The following is a 23255-nucleotide window of genomic DNA, read 5'->3' on the forward strand; positions in this document are numbered from 1 at the left end:
CGTGGCGGGCGGCGGTTGGGGCAGGGACGGCAAGCGGGAAGGCCCGCGCCCCCCCCCAAGTCCTGTCCGGTAACGGCGCTGCGGGGCCGGCGATGAAGGTGAAGCTCTGCGGGGCGGGCGGCGGGCGGCTGGGGACGCTGGTGGGCCTGGGCAGGAGCGGGGCCGCCGCCCTGGCGCTGCCGGGCTGCCTGCTCTACACGCGGACCGGCTCGGCGCCCCACCTCACCCGCGACACCCTGCAGGCGGTCGGCGGCGTCCCCGCCGTGGCCCAGCTCGCCCTGCCCGCCCTGTGAGTACCGCGAGGGGTGGGAGGGCTTCTCTTAGGAGTAGTGTGACCAGCAGGAGTGGGGAGGTGATAGTCCCCCTGTGCTCTGCACTGGTGAGGCCACACCTGGAGGGTTGTGTCCAGTTTTGGGCACCTCAATATGAGAGAGATCTCGAGGGGCTGGAGCGAGGGCAGAGGAGGGCAACGAGGCTGGGGAAGGGCCTGGAGAATAAATCCTGTGAGGAGCGACTGAAGGAGCTGGGACTGTTCAGTGTGAGGAGGAGAAGGTGAGGGGAGACTCATCACTCTCTACAGCTGCCTGAAAGGACATTGTAGAGAGGTTGGTGCTGGTCTCTTCTCACAGGTGATTAGTGACAGAACGAGAGGGAACGGCTTTAAACTGCAACAGGGGAGGTTCAGACTGGACATGAGGAAAAACTTTTTCCCAGAAAGAGTGGTCAGAGAGTGGAATAGGCTGCCCAGGGAGGGGGTGGAGTCCCCATCCCTGGGTGTGTTTAAGGGCCGTTTGGATGAGCTGTTGGGGGATGTGGTGTAGGGGAAAACTTTGCAGAGTAGGGCTGAGGGTTGGACTCGATGATCCCGAGGGGCTTTTCCAACCTGAATGATTCTATGATTCTCCTTTCCCCGTGGGCAAGGGAGAATATTGAGGTCGGTTGCCCCTTTGTTGCCTCCCTGTCGAAGGGAGGTGCAGTGGCTTAGTAGGAAGCAGATAAAGGTAAGGGGCATAGAGGGCTTGCATAGTTTTTGAGTGTGATACAAGGAAATGATCACCTGCTTTGCAACTTATTTACTTATAGGAACTTATAATGATTCCTGAATATTGCTTAATAATCCTGCTTGCCCAGACTGTTCTGTGGAATTTTACCAAGGACTACTGTGTTCATCAAAACAAAGCAGTTTACTGTGAAAATCTACCAAGAACTGCAGTGTTCAGCGAAATACTATGTTTTTGTCCTTGGGAAACAGATGTGCTCTAACTAGTTTAGTCTTGGTAATGAATAAGATAGACATATACGGACAGTAGAAGTGGATACACTGGTACTTTTAGATAAGATAGAATGAGTAAACCGGCTCAAAACACTCTTGTTCTTCAAGAAATTGGCCAAGAGAATCTGCACATGCTCCAAGGAAGAGTACAAGGTGAGGAGGACTGTGAGCCTTCCTCCAAAAGCCCCCCCGAAGACGCCCCCCAGGAGGCAATGCGCAGGCGCAAAGAGAACATAAACTGCTGACACCAGCCTCTAGAACTAACCCAGCCTCGCTTATGCATGTGGATATTTGTGTTACGTAATCCAATGAATGTGTATATCCACACTCTATAAGTTTTTGGTAAAATGTGCTGTGGGTGTGCAAGCTTTGTGGAGAAATCCCCTTGCACCCCGGCCAGAGTAAAACATACCTGCTGTGTAACTCTATTTGAGTTGTAGAGTCTGTTTTCCACAAATCAAGTGTTTTGGCCAAAGCCCTCTTAGCAAATTCACTCATCTTCCCAGCAGAATGACCAGCTTTTGAAGCAGTCAACTCAAAACTAGTTAGGTAAGTAGCAACTGAAAGGAAAAATCAACATCATAAAATCTCTCCCCTCCCTGCTTTGTGTAGTTGTTGAGTGATGCACATTAGTAAGGCTACCCAGAAAGACTCAGTGTGACTTCATGCTCTCCGGCAACTCAGTGGTCAGTGTGGGTAAAAGCTCTGCCTTTTTACCACAGAATTATGTGTGCCTTGGTCTGTAAGCTCTGATTTTTGAGCTCTGTGTCTCTGGCGTTTAGTTCCCTCTGCCCTTGCTTTGCTGCCTGATGGCTGGATGACACCTATCAGTGCCTAAACCCATCCAAGTTCAGACAACGCCTAAGCATGGGAACAGAAGCCTTAGTTATGAGACTGCTTTACTGACAGTTGTTTGCTTAGTTAATGTGTTTCTGTATCTGGATGCAGGGCAGAACTTCATGAGGTCCTGGAAGAATATAAAGAAGGAGCTGCAAAATTCATAGGTAAAGTGTGCGTGTTTGCTTGTGCATCTGGAGAGATAACGCGGGTGCGTCCCATGGGTGCATTTTTAGGCAGTACAGTAGGCAGAAAGATGTATGCATAGGCTTTCCACATTCAGGGATTTTATCACTCAAAGTGGCACTAAGGAAGACTTGAACTAGTATGTTGTTACTAGTATGGCCAGAAATCCTTCAAACAGGCTACAAAAATATGTAGTTTTGCTTTATTTCTTTTTTTCTGCACGCAGCCTTCTCCTTGGGGGCTTCAGCACTGACTGAGATGTGTTTAGCCCAAAAGGTGAGACTAGAACTGAGAGAGCTTTTACTGCAGCCCCCAGTCACTGCTGAGAATGATGCCAGATGCAATTTCTGACTTCTTTTGACAAGAGAATCAGAAATTCTCATGAAGGTAGCCTTCCCCATGCAGCTGTTCAAATACATTTCCTGAGATTATCTGCTCGAGCTGGCTTTTTTGATTCTCATAAAATAGGTTTCCAAAGATCTCAATAGATTCCAAAAATTTCCAACAGAAAATCTTCATCCAGTATGAAGAATAAACAGGCCAAGCACCCCACATCAAATCAGTCTCAGCTGATGGACACTTCTGCCTCTGAGGGACCCATGTTGAACTTGTTTTGAGGAACTAAAGAAGCAGGTGGAGAAGCTCGTTTTCCCCCTGTTCTTTGTTCCTGTCAGTTTAGCAGTCAGCCTGTACTTGCTCCCTGTATTCTCCTTCCGTTTTTCCATGTTAAGAGTCAGTTTTAGGAATAAACTCAGTTTTACTTACGGATAGTCAAATGCAAAGCAGTCAGCATTGCTATGGCCCTAACCTACTGCACCAAGCCTTTGTGATCTTCGTCAGTCCCTGTACTCCATTCTTGGAGCAGTTTCTGACACCTTGGTGATCGGAATGAGTAAAAGCAGCAGTTCCTGTGTTTGTGACTATCCTGGGTTTTTCCTGCAGTCGTCACAACAGATCAGTCAAAGCCTGACCGTGTGCATTGTGCAGCCGAGATCGCTGTGGTCAGGCTCGTGTGGCGAAGGAACCCGAATGCACAGTGAATGCAGGGTTAGCATCGTGTGTGAATATCCGTATCATAGCCTGTATTTATATCTGGGGAGGGAGCTCAGAACTGTAGGATGATCAGCCAAGTCAGCAAGCTTCTCTGGGATGCTTTGTTTGGCTGCGTGTCTCAGGCTATGCTGGGTATACAGTAAATCCTGTCGAACTGATGGCGTGTCTTTAATGTCTGTGATTTACAGACTCCTTTGTATATGGAATCTAGCGGATTTTACAAGAAAAAAACTTTTGAGTTGCTAATGCTTGTATCAAAGCAGAGGTATTTTTATATATGCTTTGTTTGTGTCAGTTGCACATACATTATGAATGTATAAAATAATGTAAATTACTACAATTTTTCAAAATGTTTAAGCATTTTTGTCCTATATACAGAGATCAAGCTTTTTTTTTTTTTTCCCTTAAAAAAAGCAGATCAAAATTTTGGACATGCGTTTCATTACATAAGCAAAGTTATGGCTTGGATTTCCAAAGGAAGTTTACACTCAACTTTCAGTAAACTTTGACTGCTTTGGGACAACTTAAGAAAAATTGTAAATCTCTTTATCTGAAACTTCTTGGAGGCCTCACCAATTTCAGTGACTATCTGTGAAGAGAAAACTGTATCTTTTGAGACATACTGTCTAGCTTTCTGACATTTGAAACCTCCAATCTGACAGGGATGATAAATTTCTCACTGTTCTCTCTCTATATGTTGTCCTTCCTTAAGAGTCTAGGCCTGAGGTTGTTGCTCACTTTAGATTGTGTCAAATGTCAGATGTCTCCAGTGTATCAGTTGAGTGGTCAAGTGAGTCAGCTGTTGGGTCTGGCACATTTTGTATCAGGAGTATTAATTGAGAAAAAACACAAATCTCAAAGGAGCTATGTAGGCTGCAGAACCAGAGGGTATTATTTGATGGTTTGTCTTGATGCTGCACTCTCTTCCCTGCAGCTAGTAAAGCTGGGGGAAAAGTCTGCTGCCATTGGTGCTGAGAGATCAGATGAACAATATTTTCTTTGTCAGAATGGATGGACTTGTGTGGGGGAGAATACCCTCTTCCCCTTTGCGGATTTACAAACCACGTTTTTGCATTAGCTTTGTTTTGTTTCATGAAACTCTACCCTGTGTCTGTCGCTCTGTTCCCAGGTATGCCAGACACGGTGCTGTACTGCTCCCTTCATGACCCGGTGGCTCCCTGCCCATCTGGCTACAACACCAACAAGGTAAAGACTTGAAAGGTCCACTTCAAGTTCCCAAAAGAAAGCTGCCAGCCCTCCCCTCATCTGTGTGGGTGTGCTTAGACAGCCACAAGATTTTTTTTTTTTTTTATGCTTTATAGAAAAATAAATCTTTGCACAAAGAGGAATGTCATTTACGTGCTCATACCTCCAACTAAATAAAGCTGGATGCTTTCTTACTTGGCAGTGTGTTCCCTGAGCAGTTAAGTGACAATTCATATAGAAAGGAGAGCTCTGGACACCCATGCTGTTGAGATTAATATGCTAATAAAGAAAACACATGTATTCTAGTTTATATGCTTTAGCTTACAGTGATGCCATGATAAGCAATGAACCTGAACCCCTGTGTGTGTATTTACAATCAGCTACAGGCCCACAAAGAGGAAGAACTTAAGTATTTCTGCAGGAAGGTGGCTCAGCAATCCAGGAGTGCGTAGTGTTGCGGGTGTTTGCCTGTTCCATCCCACAGTCACGCATGTTCCCCGTGCAATCCACACGCTACTGCTGCCTGCCACAGCTTTGGCCTGGAGGGGCCACTCCTGACACCTGCTCACGTACAGTCAGTCCCAAGGCCTGTTTGGGTACAGTCATGTTTGGGGAAAGGTCAGGAAGTATTTCTTTGCAGAAGGGGTTGTTGGGCGTTGGAATGGGCTGCCCAGGGCAGGGGGGGAGTCCCCATCCCTGGAGGGGTTGAAGAGTCGGGTTGACCCAGCGCTGAGGGATCTGGTGGAGTTGGGAACGGTCAGTGTGAGGTTCATGGTTGGACTGGAGGAGCTTCAAGGGCTTTTCCAACCTGGATGATTCTGAGAATGACAGAGGGTAGCTTCTGCCATCCAGCTATCAGTGTTTATTCCTTGCTGCTGGGAACCAGGCTGAGTCCTGTCTCTCTGCAGGGAAGGCATCACCAGAAGCTTGTCTCACCGTTGTGCAGCTATGAGGTGATAGAAGCGATCTAAGCCTGGGTGTTGCAGGTTTGATTCGTCTTTTTTTTCTTTTTTTTTGAAGCTGGTAAAGTTTTTTGTCACCTTGTTGCAAGGCCTTCTTGCAGCTGGATCCCTGCTGACAAACACTTCTGAAAGCTTTCTGAAAGCAGTGGGACAGAAAGCTCTGGATTCTGTGCTGGAAAGCCTGGCACAGGCTGGATTTAAATAATCATGGTATAACACTCAGTTCTTTAAGCTGCCTGGCTGTTTTATTTATTAAAGCATTTTTTTTCCCTCTGGAGAGAAGAATGAAGGTAACTAGACTTGGTTACACCCTGTGCCCTTTGGCTCAAACAGTTCTGACTTTCCTTTGCCTGCCTTCACCAGCTGTTCCTTGCTGCTCTCACATAAGAGGCAGCAGGTACTAACTGGCCAATGAGCTGCAGAACAACATACAGCTGCTGCATTCCACTTACTCTGCAGGTACTGATTTGGGATCTTCCTCCTTTGGAGTTGCCTTTTGTGTTTTTAATGGGAAATTTATAAAAATGTTATTACTTTGGAGACTTCTTCCTGTTTCTTTGTTACTCAAATTTAGTGAAATTGTCTGATAGCACCAAAAGTAATCAGGAGAGATGAATGGATGGACAATAGACGTGGTGTATTTGCACAGTCCTTTTGGTTTTTGTGGAGACCAGACAAAAAATAAATAATTATTCCGCTCATACTTTTTGCATCAGCTGATCAAATTCAATTTGTGAATTAGTATGCATGAGAACTGCACTGCTTAATCTGTCTGTCTGGCATAGGCTAGGAGAATGTGTTTAAACCCTCAAGCCACAAAAAGTCGCCATAACACTGCAAGCTATAAGCTATTTCTGAGAGCTGAAAACCGTTCCTCATTTAAAAAGCACTAATGGAGTTGCAGATGAAAAGGACTAACTTCTAAAGGGCTCGAACCCAATACTTAACCTACTTGAATACCCCCTTTAAAATTTTGGGGCAGCAGTGTCACAGGTCTAACAATAATACAACAAAAGCAACTGCCAAGCTGCACTCACAGGTTAATTACAGCTTCTGCAGAATAGGATGACACATGGCAGCATCCATTGCTGCAGTGGCTGCAGTCACATCTTGTGAAGCTGAATGTTTATTGAATTGAATGATGACATCTGCTAGCCCAGAGGTGTTCGGGTAACATAACCTCTCTGTGCAGGTGCTTCTGTCTTGCTTTAAAATCTTTTGAGGGTGGCATGGAGTAACGATGGAAGGTGGGGGCCCATGCATGTACACAGGATGGAAAACGTGTGAAGAGACTGAGAAGACTGTGAAATCCTAATGAGTACCTGCTGTATCTTACCTGGGCTCAGTTTGAAAGCTGGGTATTTCTTTTGCACTTGGTATTTTGATCCCTTCTTAAGTAGCTGGATTTGGGACCTAAAATAACATTGGATTCTAAGGTTAAGTTGTCTAACAACCTTTTGTATTTTCTTCCCAGTGTGCAGTGTGGTTTATATGTTGTGTATATTCACATGGGTGGTATGAATTCACTGCTCAGAAGAGGAAATAGTTTCTTGGTTTTGCGCTGTGTACATAAAACTAATGAGCTGTATTTCCCATTGCAGCCTTTGCTGCTTTTCATGAGGTGACAACATAAGGTTGAGGGGAATGAAATCTTTTTTTAGTTTTTTTCCAATTCTGCTGCTAATTTGTGTGGGGATAGACCAGCTGCTCTATCTCAGAGACTTCCAAACACGTGGAGAAGTCACTGTGTTGAGGATGATGGTTTCACCAAAGAGTATCCCAGAAATCCCAATTCAGTCATTCATCTCCATTCACTCATTTTGCCAAGTGCAGCTGATTATCTGAGCCATGCTCCTGGAGAACTTACCTGTGAAGTATCATTCTGGTATCTGGTGTTTCACCCGGCCAATTCCTTCTCTCCTTTGACCCTTAAGATCTGTTAACCTTTGCAACTAATGTTCATCCCTATTCTTCCTTGGCAGACAGTGTCCCTGTGGGGAAACTCAGGGCGCATGGAAATGACAGCTTCCAAGTTCATGGACATACAGCGGGCCATCCAGCCAGACTGGTTCCAGTGCATCTCTGATGGAGACACCATCTCTGGGGAAGTTGGTAGAAAAAGGGCCAAGAAGTCTGTGGATAGGTCACTTTCCTTCCTGGATGTATGCCTTCAGCTGCTAGAAAAATCACCGGTAAGGTCCCCAGAATACCAGGGCAGTAGCACCACAGCTGCTTCTTGGTTTGTGCTGCGTTCTGGGCCGGTCCCAGGATGTGATTTAGTAGGAAATCATGTCACACATATGTATCAGAGAATGCTCAGGTGACAGTTCTGGATGAGGTATAACCAATAACACAGTGGGTTTTCCTTCTGCCACTCTCTTCTTTTAATAACTTGCCTCCTGCACCAGGATACCCATCTCTACTAGTTGAGAACAACTATTTTTTAAAAAATTTTTTTCCGCTGTTGAACTGTAGTGCATTTCTTTCACTTACCTTCGTATAATGTATATAATACATGGGCAAAGTAGGATCTTCTCAGTCAGATTCAGAACCCCCACGTTTTTGCTCTGAAGTCCCCTTGGTTCCAAGTGAGGGAGGACTTGCTAGAATTTTCCAGTGCTGTTCTTTAGTTCTTCCATCAGCTTTGAAACTTTCCTCCCTTCCAGTGAAAGGAGACATACTATCTGAATCTGTACCACAAAGGAAAATGGGTGACAGGAGCTGATACTGGCATCCCCTGAAAGGCAATTCATTGTCTGACAGCCAGGATAACGGCCCCTGCGCTGTATTTTTGCGCTGACACACGTAGTGCTGAGGGGCCATCTGTAAAAAGCCGTGTACAAAGATGAGCTGTGGTTCTTGCCTTCTGTAGGGAGGTGGGAAGAATGGCACCAAAATTCTCAGTGAGTTAGTGTCAAGGTAAGGAGCAGAATCTTCTCTCTCCTAATTCCATTTCTACTTTACACTTGGACTTCACGGTGTTGTGTGGGGAATAGTCTTACATGGGATAAAACACTGTGGCTCTGGCAAGTTCCTGGGAATGTGGGGCTTAAGTAGCGGGCATCTGGAGTCTGGGCTGCGAGATGTCTTCCATGTCTTTGGCAGAGCATGCTCTAACGCTTGCAGCTTTCTCCTGGGCCAGGAACTACAAGGAAGTGTAATGTTTGGGGCAATTGAAGGTGGAGATATCTTGGAAGAGAGGCTCAGATCAGCCAGAGAGACTGCCAAGCGACCTGTGGGTGGCTTTCTGCTAGATGGCTTCCAGGGATGTACCATGGCCAAGGAGACCAAGTTGAAACTGATAGCTTCTGTCACAGCAGAGCTGCCAGAGGATAAACCAAGGTAAGTTGTGTGGGCAACATCCCAAGAAGTCCATCTGTCCTGTATGAGGAGTGTCTACAGGCTGCTGTGCAATATCACTGCAGGAAATAATCACTGCATTGCACAGCTCTGTGTGTGTGCCAGGCTGCATAAATTTTACCACTGTCAGGCTGCAGTCTTCAACCCTTGTTTCAGTTTTTAGCTGCAGTTGACACCAAGCTGTGCTCACGCTGTGGGTTTGAGTATTCCCCGCATTTGGAGAATTACCAAGATTTTAGTTTGTCATCTTTACTTTTTCTAGGAAGAATTACAGGTAGGATCTGTCTGGGCTGCTTGCATTTGGCCTCTGAGGCCATGGTTTACTTGAAGTTCTGCTCGAACAAGGACATTATTATCAACCTATTTTACAGGGACCTCTTCTCAGAAAAACTGCCATGTTTCCAGTTCTCTGGTTGGAACTGGAGGAGAGCAGAGAGGGGTGCTGACAGAATCAACCAGTGCTTACACGACCTTACAGCAGCTAGCTGAGACCTAGTACCAGAGGCACTGAGCCTGTGGGCTGCCAGAGCTGGTGCAGCCTGGCCCAAAACAAGTGTGTTCTCTCTGGCATAGCGTGGGGATCGTTGTGTATTCTGAGTTGTTAGTTATGCCCATCAGATCTGTGCCAGAGACAGGCCAGGAGTGGCAGCATTCCTGACTCTTATAAATGACTAACAGTAACTAAAGACTTCCAGAAAACATGTGCTAATATTTGCTAGTGGTTCGGAAGTGGAGGGATTTTTTAGTGTTGGGTTGAACTTGCTGGCTTTTGCGTGGGTTGCTCTTACAAGAGCAGTTGCAACAGAAGTAGTACGGGTGCTTTTTAAATCATTTCCTGAAGAGAGACTCAGGGCCCGTTGTCTTTCTGTAGCTGTGCTGCCCTCCACTAGCTGAGCGTTGCTCTGACCTAATGGTGTTCAGAAGGAAATTAAATGCAAAAACACGTTGTCTGGTGTTGCAGCTTGTTCATGCTTAGTGGTGCCTGGGGTTTGAATTTTCCTGACAATTAGAAGGCTTGCTGTGTTGTTGCCATCCTGTCTGGTTGAGCTACTTAAAAGATCCCCTGGGAGCATTAGAGCCCAATCTGCTCAGCTAACCTTAGTGGCTACCAGTGCATCTGCCTCATCTATCAAATAGTTTGCTTGTCTGGTTAAGACAAGTGTTCCTGACCTCTTTGTAGGAAGAAAGCTGATTAGCCCTAGAGGGTCTTGTAAGTACCTCAAGTGAATTTCAGACAATCCTGTTTTCCTGAATCACCCTTGCCATTCTGGCTGGGGAATTTGTTTTGCAGCTGTATTGCACCCCGATATGAAATTCGGTAGAAGACAAACACTTTCTGTGCTTCGCCCAAGAAGCGACTGCTTTTTGTGTGGTGGTGAAATGATCTCATGAGTGTACTCTAAAGAGTCTTCTCGTGTACCTAAAGATGCTGAAGTATCTTGGTAAAATTTATATTCCTTTTCAATAGCATCAGAACCCTTGCAAGAACAAATGTTTGTCCTGTGCAAAGATAAATTTTAGCAAGGGTTTTGATCTTATATGCAGAGCTACTGTTTGAACTATTGAGTATCATTTTCTCCCTGCCATGAGAGCCTGAAACATGAGACTCATGCTGTAAACTTCTCCCATTCTTATTCTGTGCTCATCAATTTAATTGGAGTACTTAGAAAAGTGACTAAAAATGGCACCTTGTGACTTCATTTATCAGCCCCTGTGTCTTTTCCTAATTATCTGTTTAGATCATTGCCCTACATTGGCTTCTGCTGCTGTCAGCCCAGCAATGCACCTGCAGGAGAGCAGGCACTGCTCTGTTCTCTTCTGCTTCACTCACCCTCAGGGAAGCTGCCAGCTGAATTTGGCTAACAGCAGGATCTCTATTACCATTGATGGCAATCCAGCGGGGCTCTTCCTGGCTCTTAAAGCCATGTCCCAGGAGATGTTACAGCCCAGGTTTCTGGGTAAATCATTTGAGCAGGTAGAATGTAAAGAGGAGGGAAGAATAAAGCAAGGAACTTTTCTCTTTCCAATGACATTTCTCATTAGTGCATTCTCCTCCAGGCAGTTCTCCAGGTGCTATATGATGTGTCTGTCACCTGAAGGACCTGTATCTTTGACCAGCCATCTACTGCTGTCTCTGCTGCTCTTGATCAAGTCTTCTTAGACTGTCTCCTAAACAGTTACCAAGCAAAATGTGTCTGGAGACTGGTAGTTCCCTGAGGCACAAACACGACTAAGGAAAATATCTGTTCTATGGCATAGATGTTAGGTGAATTTTGAATCTATTTATGAGTGTGTGAATGAAACCAAATCACTTCAAACATAATAAACAGAATGAGGGTTTTTTGCAGTAAATGAGGGATTATTGCTGTCTTCTAAATGGCAGATAAAAGCCTGCCACGTACTGGATAGGTTGGAGGTAGGGAAATGGAAGTACACAGGATTCCGAGTGGTGACTGTTGTACCCACTTGCCTGTTGGTTAGCAGTTGCAGGGAGCAGCTGCACGTGTTGCACATGTGTCTTTTCCTTCAGGTGCCTGCTTGCTTCTGCTCAGACTATTCCAGATTTGTCGTCTTGTGTGTCTCTTACAGAATCATCCATGGTGTAGGCAAACCAGATGAGGTGCTTGAATGCATTGAAAGGGGAGTAGACATTTTTGAGAGCTTCTTTCCCTTCCAAGTGACAGAGCGAGGCTGTGCCTTGGTTTTCAGTTATGACTGCCATCCAGATCCTGAAGCAGCAGGTAGGCTTCTTGATGGTCATTATAATTTTTACTGTGTCAGCCAGTACTGTGGCAAGCATAATTCATGCTTTGGAGGAATCTATATCTGAATGTTTTATTCCTGAAATAAGTACAGTGACCACTGGAAAAACTGGGATTCGACTGTCTAGCGTTGCTTTTGAAGGTGGGGTGTTTTGGTGTGAAACCTGTTGTGATCTTGAGGCCTCAGCCTAGGATCTGAATGTCTGATTAGCCAAAATATGCTCAGGTATTTCTTAAACACTTACTGAACAGAGGGGGTTTTGTTCGACATCATTGGCAATTTTTCTGTTGCCATTAGCAGTGAAGGCTGAACGTATAAGTGGAGATTTAAGATACTTGATCTCTAGAATTAACTGACTATGTGTCTGTCTTAAGAATATACTTTTAAAGTCCCTTCTTCTTTCTAGCTGACAAAAGTTAGTGATCCCATTTCTTTGGGCAGCTTTCCTCTCTGTCCTTGCATTCATCAGTTCATATCAAAACGAAAAGGAGATGTTCATAACTCATTACCTCATTATGCTGTGAGATGGGAGCATGTATATCGCCCATTAAAGCATCTATCAAATGTGTTTCAAGCAGCCGTTTTGGTTTGGCCTATTAATTGTTTTTAATACAGAAGAACATTCTACGTTTTTCCTCCTGGGTAGAACCTAGCGGCTTTTCATGCCTGGATAATCCAAAACCAGCTAAATAGAACAGAACATCTTGTTTCTTTGTGCTTGCTGCTATTTTTTTAACCCTTCTCTTTGTTGATCTTTACCTTGTCTGACCTTACTCTTAAATCATATTATTCTGGGTAAGGACAATCTCTTTGTTCTGTGTCTGTTTAACACTCAGTAAACATGGATTGTGCAAACAGTAACACTGAGGTTTCCGGATAAATCTCCTGCTTAAGAGCAAACCTACAAAATTATGGGGTGATTTTTTATTTTTAAGATAGACTGCTGGAAAGGCAGGTGTGGAATCTACATCTTCTGCATTAGTGCTACCAGCCTCTTTTGATTCCATTTTTTTTTTTTTTTTTTTAAAAGGCGTCTAAATCTCCGAGCTTGGTGACAGCATGGAAAGTAGAATGATTGAATGCAGATGAGTTGCCTGTCTACTCTTAATGAAATATCAATAAAATCACTTTCTTCAGGTGACTGCATTCTATTCAGCATTCAGTTCAGACTGGAAATATTTTTGACATTTTATTAAGAATTCAGCTCAGTGGAGCAGCAAAAAGTTATACTGTTGTTTCAGTTCTAATTCTTCATTACGTTTAGTAGATTAGTTTTCACTTGTCTCTTGCTGGTTTAATCATCTAAAATTGTATGTGTGTTAACTAGCCTATGACAATTAAAGAAAAATAGTTGCTTACTAGAGGAATGAGGTGGGAACTAGTGGCAGGAGTTTTCATCTGACAAGAGAGTAGCAGAAATACCTACTGTAAGGTTGCTACCCTTCTTCTGCCCTTGCTGTCGGTTCATAAAAGGCTGTCATCTTTTTATTTAAAACAGTTTTAAAACAAAATGGGGCCCAGGACCTGGAGAAAAATGGTGCTGAAGACAACCAGGATGAAATCTCCAAAGCTGACCCAGAAATGACACCATTTGAGATATTTCTGAAGGACAAAAGGTACGTGAGTTTATGAGGAGGGTACCTGCAGCTGTATCACTGAATATGGTGCTTTTGTCCTCTGTATTTGATTGCATGTGGTCAGCAGGTGAATGGGAGACTTCATAAAACATGGTAGTGTTGTAGGCAGTGCTTCTGGACATTGAATGGAGAGTGTTGGACAAGCATTCTAGCTTAGCAGGCAACAGCGTACGACTGAAAGCGCTGTCCTGCGTCTGACCTAAAGCCAGGGATTTTCTGATCATTTATCCAGCAGACAGACATACTGTGCTCATAACTATGTTCCAGCTGAAAGACAGTGGCTTCACAAGGGTTGTTCAGGGATCGTTTTGGTCTTCCACAGCTAACTTGAGTCATCTTGAGATGCTAGATTGTATTTAAACTATGGAGAGCCTCCACTTTCCAACTCAGTTTGGGCAGCTGCAGGACAATTCCGCAATTTCTGGATACTTCACGAAAACTTTGGCCAGTGTTACCACCTCTCCTTCCTTCTCTTTTCCCCAGCTACCACTTGGCTGTCTGAGTAGACAACTGTGTTGCTCTGCTCCATCCTCTCTCCACTTTGTGAGAACGGTGCATCTCGCAGTAGAGGGGAATACTGTTTTGTGAACAGTGGAATCAGTAAATCTTTGTTTCTGGTAGCCTCCTCCTTCATAGACTGTGCTATAGCTAGTGAGGCTTGTCTTGCTCTGCAGCTTTTCTGTCAGGGAAGGCACAGATAAGGCCTCTCTCTGCTGTTAGCTGTGATGTAGGCAGAGTTCTTATCTGACTTAGATGTGTGGCCTTTTGGTGCTCTAGTGAGTTCTGGCATGAGATTTAAGTCCTTCGTGCCAGCGGTGCTGGTCTTAGATGTCAACACATCTTACAGCAGCTGGATTTGGGCCCTCCAGGACTACAAGGCTCAGGTCCCTGTAAAAGGCCATGTAGTAACTGGATACTCTTTATTGCTTGATTGGGTCTTCTTACCTTTGTTATCCAACATTGCTTCCTCCTTAGATACCACGATGATTTTGGTCCTGTGCTGGAAGGATGCACCTGTTACTGTTGCCAGAGGCACACTCGTGCCTACGTCCATCACCTCCTCGTGACCAATGAGCTGTTGGCCGGTGTCCTGCTCATGATGCACAACTTCCAGCACTACTTCAGTTTCTTCAGTGCCATACGGGATGCCTTAAGAGACAATAAACTGGATCAGCTGAAAAAGTGTATCTTCAGGCAAGTGCTTCAGGGCCCAGCAAATGCAAAGCCAGGCCAGTGAGTCCAGAGAGGACAGAGGAGGTTGTAGGCTGCATCCTTGTCCAGTGGGACTGCGTACCGTGGGCTGCCAGCGGGGTCACCTGGACCTGTTAGTAGTAGAATGCCTTCCTTCCTGGAGGGATCTGAAGGAGACATTTGAAGATCTCCCCTCCTGGCAGGGAAGGAAGATCTTATTCAAACGTCCTTTCAGTTAATCGACTTGGTGCATTCTTGGGGTATGGAAGAGCCTGAACAGCTCACAAGACCAGTATGGATAGCTTTGTTTTCAGTTACTCACTGTTGGTCTTCCACGTGGAAGGACAGAATTATTGAACTTGTGATCCAAGAAGCAGGCCATAAAATTAATCCAGCTACCTGGAGGCTCAGCAGCTGTTTGGGACATACCCAATGGATATGACAGGTAATTATTTTTCTAGAAAATCCTGGTGGTGTGGTTGTCCCATCATGCAGCTCCTTGATGAGAGATCCCACCTCAGTCTAACGTGCTGTTAACTTGTGACCATTGCCAGTATCTCTGTCCCTGAAAAGAACTGACTGGAAGGGCTGCTGTGTTCCGTGGCACGAGGGGCTGTATGTGTACTTCTCCCTCAGGCCGCTTGCAGTGCAGAACGTTCTCTGGGCCAGGAGGAGGCCCTCCACCTCAGCCTGGCCTTGAAAACCCCTGCCTTGGGAGTCCCCGCCTGTTACATTAGAGCCAGAAAGAAGAGAAAGTGTTTAATCCATGTCCTGCTGTAGAAGGTCTTTTTTGACTCTACCCTTTCACCTGTGTGGACTAAGATTTCACTCCTGCACTAGCATGTGGATGATAATGAATGTACCATTCTTTCCAGCTGTCCTAGCGCTGGTCAGATAGCAGGCTGCACAAATGTCAGGGTGAGATGGGGCTGCGGAGGAGATGCGTCGCAGGAAAAGGTGTTTAACAAAGTCTGGTGGCTCCTTGTTTTAAAATATGACTTAGTTATGTCACATTCCTTTTATTCAGTTTTTTTTAATGCCCTGTATTCTGGAATCCTGGATGTATTCAGTTTATGTTACAAAGCTACAATAAAAAAATTTTGTTACAATAAAAAAATTTTGTTATTCATTACCCTGGCTCCTCAGGTGTGACAGAGGTGGCGTGCTGGAGTGCTTGAGTGCAGTGCTCAAGAAGATGTCCCCAGGAAACTTGCCCTAGCAGCCTGATGGAGGACAGTGACTCATCTAGGAGTAGGAGTCATGGCGCAGGAGTCCAAGGGAGGCTTGGAGATGGTGTCCAGGATGTACAGTGTGAGGTAGAAGATCTGCCTATCTTAAAGATCAGGGAGTTCTAATGAAATATTTTATACTTCTTTCAAGAGGAATGCAGGATAGGATGGGAGTGTTGGGACCTCGCAGTGCTTGTTTCTGCAGTGTGTTTCTATAATGTAGCAAGTGCCAGTGCAAAACTTCATGGGAGGCAACAGTGACTATTTTAAAACTTCTTATTCACTGACACATATCCACATACAATCACCAAAATGCACGAGTCAGCCCAGCACTTGGGGACCAAGATGCTTGTGTCCAAGAGGCCTGTCAGGGATGCCCTGTGAAGACACAGAGGGTAAGGGATGTGTCCCTCACGCTGCCTGCATTCTTCTTGGGTTGGTAGCCTTGTTGCTGATTTCAGAAGTGCCATTTTGTGCCCTTTGGGAGCTGGCTGTGAACAGTCTCCCTATCCCGTCCCACCTCTCTGAATCATGAGGATTTACTCATTTTTCTTTGTCTCCCAACCTGGGGGTCCTGAGAAGCTGCACGTAGCTGTACTGGGATCTTGGTGACCTGCTAAGTGCCTTTAACATGCCATTCTCAATAACCCTTCTGTTTTTCCTTCTGGCCCTTCAAGTCTTTCCATACTGCTGTGCTCCTGTTCGTTCTCCAGTCATACCAGTCAGGTTTTCTTGTGAGGGTTCTCTGCTTCTTGTATATGTGTGCATGCGTCTACCAGAGCTGCACAACAATTTCCTGTTGGGCAAAATTTGACCAGCTGCATCTGCTCATTATCTGAGGAACACAAATGTAACAAACTGCACTAACCCTGGAACAACCTTAACATGTTGTATTTACACAAGTGTTCAATCTACCTGCCAGTCCTCCTAGCTCAGATTGTAAAAAGTAAGCAACATTTTTCATGCTAACTTAGAAAGCTTTGTATTTTATGCCCAAGCAGAGATGTAATTTCTTTCAAAAACAGACTTTTTGCCCTAATATGGGGAAGAAAACTACATGAAGAAAACTAAACTTTTCATGGAAAAGTGAAAATTGAAATAACTGAGTGGAAAAATTCCTGTACTAAGTTAACTTTACATAGCACAGAAGACTGCAAAAACATCCTTGACTGTCATCCATCCCCAAATGGCAGAATACAAAAGAGCAGAGCAGAATACAAAAGAGATGGGGTGTTACAAAAAATTAGACCCTTGAAGATCCTTCCCTTAGCAACTTTTAGTGTGACCTTTCCCTTGATAAAGAAAAATCTTTCATGCTCTTCTGTTTCTGATGAGAATAACTGGCAGGGCCACATGTGAAATGCTAAATCCTGTGCCTTACTGACCACTTCATCAGTATTCTGCTCAGTAACTTGCTCCTTTCAAAGCTATCTTAATATTGCAGACTCTTTGATAGTTTCAAAGGTATGATTTAAAAGGTGTTAAGCAAAAAAAAAAGAAATTGATTTATCACAAAAATGTTTTCTCCTTTCCTTCAGGTATGTAATTTCTTCCCCCACACATTCACCCACCCATCCATCCTCTAAATTACTGGGGACGCAGTGTTCGTGACAGGTTGTATCAAGCCTCGTCTGACAGTTTCTAGGTCTGCTCTTCTGTGTCTCTACAGGATTGCAGGAGCTGCCCAAGACTGGAAGACTTCCAGCAGGCTGTTCAATTTATTTCTACATCGCTTAAGTCCAGAGGGCTTTCAGATCATGGGGTTTTTATGCATAGAAAAATCAGTTCCAGGTATGTTTCAGAGGTGCTTTTAAGCATTGGGTAGCTATTTTTTTTCTTCTTGAACCCTGTTGATTTTTGATTCATAACCTGAGTTGGCAGGCGAAGGGCCACAATAAAATGTTTAAACCTTCCTCTCAGTAATTTCAGAGAAGTTTCCTCTGTGATATGGAAGGCATGAACAAAATAGACAATGGTGGAGGCCAGCTTAATGGTCTTATTTGTGGTACTCTGGGGTGATCGGCATAATTCCCTAAGGACCTCATCTCTTTTCGGGTAATGCAGCACTCCTTCAGACTGTTAAAGAAGTTCAAGCACGTTACCATCCTTCCTTAAGCACATTCTGTAGGCATGATAGGACTTTTCGAACAAAAAGAGAATGAAGTTAAATCCCTTTCAGAAGGTGGATCTAGACGGGCAGAGTTGGTGCTGGCACAAAAGTGGTTTAACATCTTCCTGCAGCAAAACGTTCTTGTTTCCCTGTTGATGTTGCCAGTGTGAATGTCTCTGCCAGTCTCCTCCCTGGTGGCATATTGGCTGGGAAAGGCAATACCTTCCCTGCCTCACAGTGAGGTGATGATGAACTGCCTGGTTACTGCTACATCTGTCATCTGTACAATTTAATTAGACTGGTCAGGTGAAGGTGCAGCACGGTGGGATTCTCTGTCGTGCTTCTGACGTCCATTCTCCAGCTCCTGGCCTTGCTCGCCCCCCATCATTTCAAAAACTTCGGAGAAAGCTTGCTCTGTTCAGCAGCTCTTTGTGTGTCTGAACATCTTGCAGAGCTCTTTGGGAAGCAGGTTTGGATGAGAAGGGGTTATCTGGTTAACCAGGGTTATTTCAAACTTCAGCCTGAAAAAGAAGCTATGTAGTGGGGACAGGACCATATGTAAAGAAATGATAACTAGAGGCACCTCAATCTGCCAGGCAGCTCAGGATTAGCCAGCTTCCTGTCTTCCATATCCCCTTACTACTCTCTGGTCAAGGGGATGGCCAGTGTGCTGGGAAAGGCAATGGCTATGGTTCATGTCTGTGGACAAGGTGTATCTCACCTGTCCACATTTGCAATTTGTAATTTCATTTGTAGATTGGTGGTCAAAAGATCTAAAAACTATAGCCCTTAGAAAGAAGGGCAACGGAGCTGGTGCAGGGTCTGGAGCACAGGTCTGATGGGGAGCGGCTGAGGGAACTGGGGGGGTTTAGTCTGGAGAAGAGGAGGCTGAGGGGAGACCTCATGGCCCTCTACAACTCCCTGAAAGGAGGGTGCAGAGAGGGGGGATGAGTCTCTTGAGCCAAGGACCCAGCGCCAGGACAAGAGGGAATGGCCTCAAGCTGCGCCAGGGCAGGGTCAGACTGGCTCTTAGGAAGAATTTCTTTGCAGAAGGGGTTGTTGGGCGTTGGAATGGGCTGCCCAGGGCAGGGGGGGAGTCCCCATCCCTGGAGGGGTTGAAGAGTCGGGTTGACCCAGCGCTGAGGGATCTGGTGGAGTTGAGAACGGTCAGTGTGAGGTTCATGGTTGGACTGGAGGATCTTCAAGGTCTTTTCCAACCTTGATGATTCTGTGATTCTGTAATGGCCCAGCCCAGATTTTCCCAAAAGAAAGGAGTGGTTTCAAGGTCCTTGGTTAGAGTTCCTGGACCCATTCCAGTGCTGTGTGTGTGATACCTTTCACTCTTGAGTTGACTGCCTGAGGTATCAGATATGTATTGTGAAACATGACATGAAGGTGGCTTTGTAGCAATGCTTTGTGCTCATTGCTCCCTCCTTCCACAGGAGAACGGCTGGTTTGCCTTTTGATGAGGTAATCAGGGGAGGTATTGAAGTGATGTAGCTAACATCTTGCAAGAAGTCAGCAGAGGCTACAAATCTGTCCTGAGCTTTTTATACTGTGCTTCCCAGACTGGAATGGAACCATCTACAATGTAACGTCAAATTTAATGCTACTGTGTGTCGAAAAACGGCTGAGGAAACCAGTCCTGAGGAAAGCCAGATGCTTTCATCAGACGAAGCTGAGTGAACCAGGATGGGAGAGAACACAGAGACTGGCAGGCAGCCGAAGCCTTCAAAGAGATGCAGCATCTTCAAGGAAGGGAGCAGGAGATGGAGCATTTGGGAGGAAGAAGCATAGGCAAACAGCATGATTAGGATTTGGCAAGGCCAGCAAATAAGGGAGTGAGAGCTGTGCAGTATGTCCACATGTAGCATTGCCAACACCGAGCTGCAGAAGACACTGGCATGTGCCTTTCTGCATCCCTTGTTTCACAGAGTCACAGAATCATCTAGGTTGGAAAAGACCTTGAAGATCATCCAGTCCAACCATTTCGCGCATGTCTTGAGGAGGAAGAAGCGTTCTGTTGTTGTTCAGGAAGTTTAGCAGTGGCTGTTATACCCCTCACAAAGGCAAAAGGCGGCAGAGTAATGCTGGTGAGGCTGAGAGGGGACTGAGTGCTAGACTCACCCCTGATAGCTGGCTCCTCTGTTCCCCGCAGCCAGCGCCATCACAGATATTCAAGGGCTTGAGGGTTATACAGCATTAACGATCCGCCCATCTCTCTCTGCCTGCCCCTCACAGACAGACAGAAACGCTGCTGCCTCAGCAGTCATGGCAAGGTGAGCAGTCCTCCTGCACCACAGCCCTTCCGCCACGGCGTAGGGTGGCAGAAAGAAATGTAAGGTCCCATAGTAAGCGTGCTTCCACCCAGTGAAAAGTAGCCTTTATTTGTGCTGTTCAATTTGCCGTGCTCACAGCTGTGGGGTAAAACGTATTAAAACTGACAATAGTCCCCAGGGCAGGGAACCAGAAAGATCTCCCCCATGTCACCAAACATGCAGCAGCCTGGTGCTTGTCTCGCTGAGATGCTTAAATCATTATACTGAAATTAATTTTTAATTATGTTCGTTTTCTTCTTTGGCTCTAGCGGTTTTCTTTTTCTTTGCCTCACGTTTCCAGAGGCATTCAGGGACGAGAAGAAATCAGTGTCTGGCAGGAAGAGATTCCCTGATGTGTGGCCAGAATCATGAAGGAGGCTCAGGAGAATTCCTCGCCTGGGCCTGGGAGAAAGAGCATCCCTGTTGGAGAAAGGGTGGTTGGCATTAGAGCTGATGGGGTCCCGTTCGGGTGCTTGAGGCGGTATGAAACCAAGGAAGAATGGCATGAGTGATGCCAGGAAAGCAGAACAAGAAAGGTCACCGCTCTGTCTTGAGTTGAGATTGACTGTTCAGAGACTAACAGAGCACAGCTGGATAGGTGGCATTTGAGATTAAAAGGCAGGATTGGTCTGGCATATATCTTCTACCTCCTGTTCAATGTCATTCAGCAAGATGTATGTACCAGCTGATGCTGACTTTGAAGAAATACTGTTTCAAATCCCTGAGTTGTCCTTTGCTCCTAAGGCAGCAGGTGAGATGGTAAAATACCACCAGAAGATGACGACTACGTTAATTCATTATTACCATCAGATAAGAAAAAGTTCACCTCAATGGCTCAAAGGCTAATTCAGATTTGGGCTACTCACACTGGTCTGAGGAAGAGCTGATGTGCCAATTCTCTTTGGAAGATGAGACACCTCACAGCCAGGAGCATTTGCAGGCTGAAGGCTGCCAGAGCCTGTCGTAACTTCATGAGCAAACCATCACACACTTGGCTGAAACTAATCCGATTGGTACCAGTGTCCTCCGGGTGTCTGCAATTCCTATTTGTTGTTTTCTGAGCATCACCATATCAGCAGCCTGCAGCCTGCTGATCCTTCCTTGAAATGCTGGCATCGATTAGACGTCTTCAAAAACCATCACGTCAGTAACAGTGACTGAGACAGGGCTTTGCTTTGCAATAAGCTTAAGCCAAGCTCATTCCAGAGGAGCTGCTAGCCTGAGCAGGTTGTGCTGACCCCAGCTGTGGGCAGAGGACCAGCCTGGGGAAGCAGGTCCCCCAGTCACTCCAATGCCCCTCAGAGAGGCTGCAATATGGCAGGCTCCAGAGGTACTGCCCCCCAGGGGAGAGATGCTTGTGCTTAGCCTCACAGTGGGGTCCAGCTGAGCTCAGCTGAGTAGCTGGCCTGCCCATCCCCTAAGGAGTCCAGGGAGGATGGTGGATGGAAGATGGTGGATGGTGGGATGGTGGATGGTGGAGTTTTGAAGGTGGATGGATGGATAGTGGATGGTTGATGGTGGAAGGTGGATGGTTAAAGGTATGTGGTGGATTGTGGGATTGTGGATGGTGGATGCTGGATGGTTGAAGGTAGGTGGTGGATGGTGGATGATGTATTGTGGGAGGGGGGATTTTTGGAGGTGGATGGAGGCATAGTGGATTGTTGATGGTAGATGGTGGGAAGGTGGATGTTGGATTGTGGAATGGTGGATGGTGGAAGGTGGGTTGATGTTTGGTGGCATGGTGGATGGTGAATGGTGGGATGGTGTATTTTTGGAGGTGTATTTTTGGAGGTGGATGGAGAGATAGTGGATGGTGGGAAGGTGGATGGTGGATTGTGGATGGTGGATTGTGGAATGGTGGGGTGGTGGATTTCAGGATGGTGCATGGTGGGTGGTGCATGGTGGATGGTTGGATGGTGGATGGTGGACAGTCAATTATGTGATGGTGTTTGGTGGATGGTGGGATGGTGGATTTTCGAGGTGGATGGAAGGATAGTGGATGATTGATGGTGGAAAGTGGATGGTGGATGTTGGGAAGGTGGATGGTGGATGGTGGGATGTTGGATTTTTGGATGTGGATTGAGGGATAGTGGATGGTTGATGGTGGAGGATGGATGGTGGGAAGATGGATGGTGGATTGTGGGAGGGGGTATTTTTGGAGGTGGATGGAGGGATAGTGGATGGATGATGGTGGATGGTGGGAAGGTGGAAGGTGGATTGTGGATGGTGGAAAGTTGGATGGTGGATGGTGAATTGTGAGATGGATGGTGGAAGGTGGATGGTGGATGATTGGATGGTGGATGGTGAGTGGTGTAATCGTGGATGGTGGGAAGGTGCATGTTGGATGGTGGATGGTCAGAAGGTGGTTGGTGGATGGTGGATTGTGGGATGGTGGATGGTGGATTGTGTGATGGTGGATGGTGCATGGTCGAAGGTGGATGGTGGACGATAGATTTTTGTTTCGTCGATGGTGGATGGTGGGAAGGTGGATGGTGGATGGTCATTTGGTGGATGGTGGGAAGGTGGATGGATGATGGTGGATGGTGGATGGATGATGGTGGATGGATGATGGTGGATGGTGGGAAGGTGGATGGATGATGGTGGATGGTGGATGGTGGATGGATGATGGTGGATGGTGGGAAGGTGGATGGATGATGGTGGATGGTGGGATGGTGGATGGTGGATTGTGGGATGGTGGATGGTGGATGGTTGTATCATGGATGGTTGATGGAGGATGGTGTATTGTGGGATGGTGGATGGTGGGTGGGGGGGAAGCAAGGTCTTCTGCAAGACTTTGCTATGTCCTTGTGTAGTCTGACAAATGGGTTTTTTTAATGTCTGGCTGCAGCTGGGACCATTAAAACAGCGTGTCCAACAGCTGCTGCAAGGTGCGCTGGAGCATGTCAGCATGTTAGCTGAGCAGGGTCACCTGCAGAGCAGCGGGGCCGTGCCTCCTCCATCATGTCCTTGCCTTCCCGGCAGCAGCTTTCCCTCGTGGAAATTGTTTTACCTTCTGTCCCACGGGCCCTTGTGCTCTCCTGCTTAAAGACTCCTGTGCGACCTGCTGCCTGTAGTGCCTGCTGCTGCCTCTGACAGGGGAGTATTTTATAGTTTCTTCTCTGTTTATGTT

The 23255-nt window shown here is 46.1% G+C and overlaps 1 protein-coding gene across 5 annotated transcripts; it reads left to right on the forward strand.

The window, feature by feature from the left end:
- Positions 1 to 9: 9 nt before the first annotated feature.
- Positions 10 to 15585, forward strand: QTRT2 (queuine tRNA-ribosyltransferase accessory subunit 2). 5 transcript variants are annotated; one of them, XM_074808284.1, is made up of 9 exons: positions 191 to 289; positions 1084 to 1822; positions 2222 to 2277; positions 4479 to 4555; positions 7500 to 7709; positions 8660 to 8859; positions 11467 to 11618; positions 13139 to 13256; positions 14253 to 15585. In XM_074808284.1, the coding sequence occupies exons 4-9, from the start codon at positions 4481 to 4483 to the stop codon at positions 14512 to 14514; spliced, it is 1017 nt and encodes a 338-aa protein (XP_074664385.1). In that variant the 5' UTR covers positions 191 to 289; positions 1084 to 1822; positions 2222 to 2277; positions 4479 to 4480; the 3' UTR covers positions 14515 to 15585. The 5 variants fall into 5 exon arrangements, with proteins under 5 accessions (XP_074664378.1, XP_074664385.1, XP_074664404.1 ...); XM_074808277.1 differs by lacking the exon at positions 1084 to 1822 and having other exon boundaries at positions 10 to 289; XM_074808303.1 differs by lacking the exons at positions 191 to 289; positions 1084 to 1822; positions 2222 to 2277; positions 4479 to 4555 and adding exons at positions 4690 to 5173; positions 5464 to 5541.
- Positions 15586 to 23255: the final 7670 nt, after the last annotated feature.

The sequence above is a fragment of the Strix aluco genome, chromosome 2, assembly GCF_031877795.1.
Source record: "Strix aluco isolate bStrAlu1 chromosome 2, bStrAlu1.hap1, whole genome shotgun sequence".
NCBI classification, from domain to species: Eukaryota; Metazoa; Chordata; class Aves; order Strigiformes; family Strigidae; genus Strix; species Strix aluco.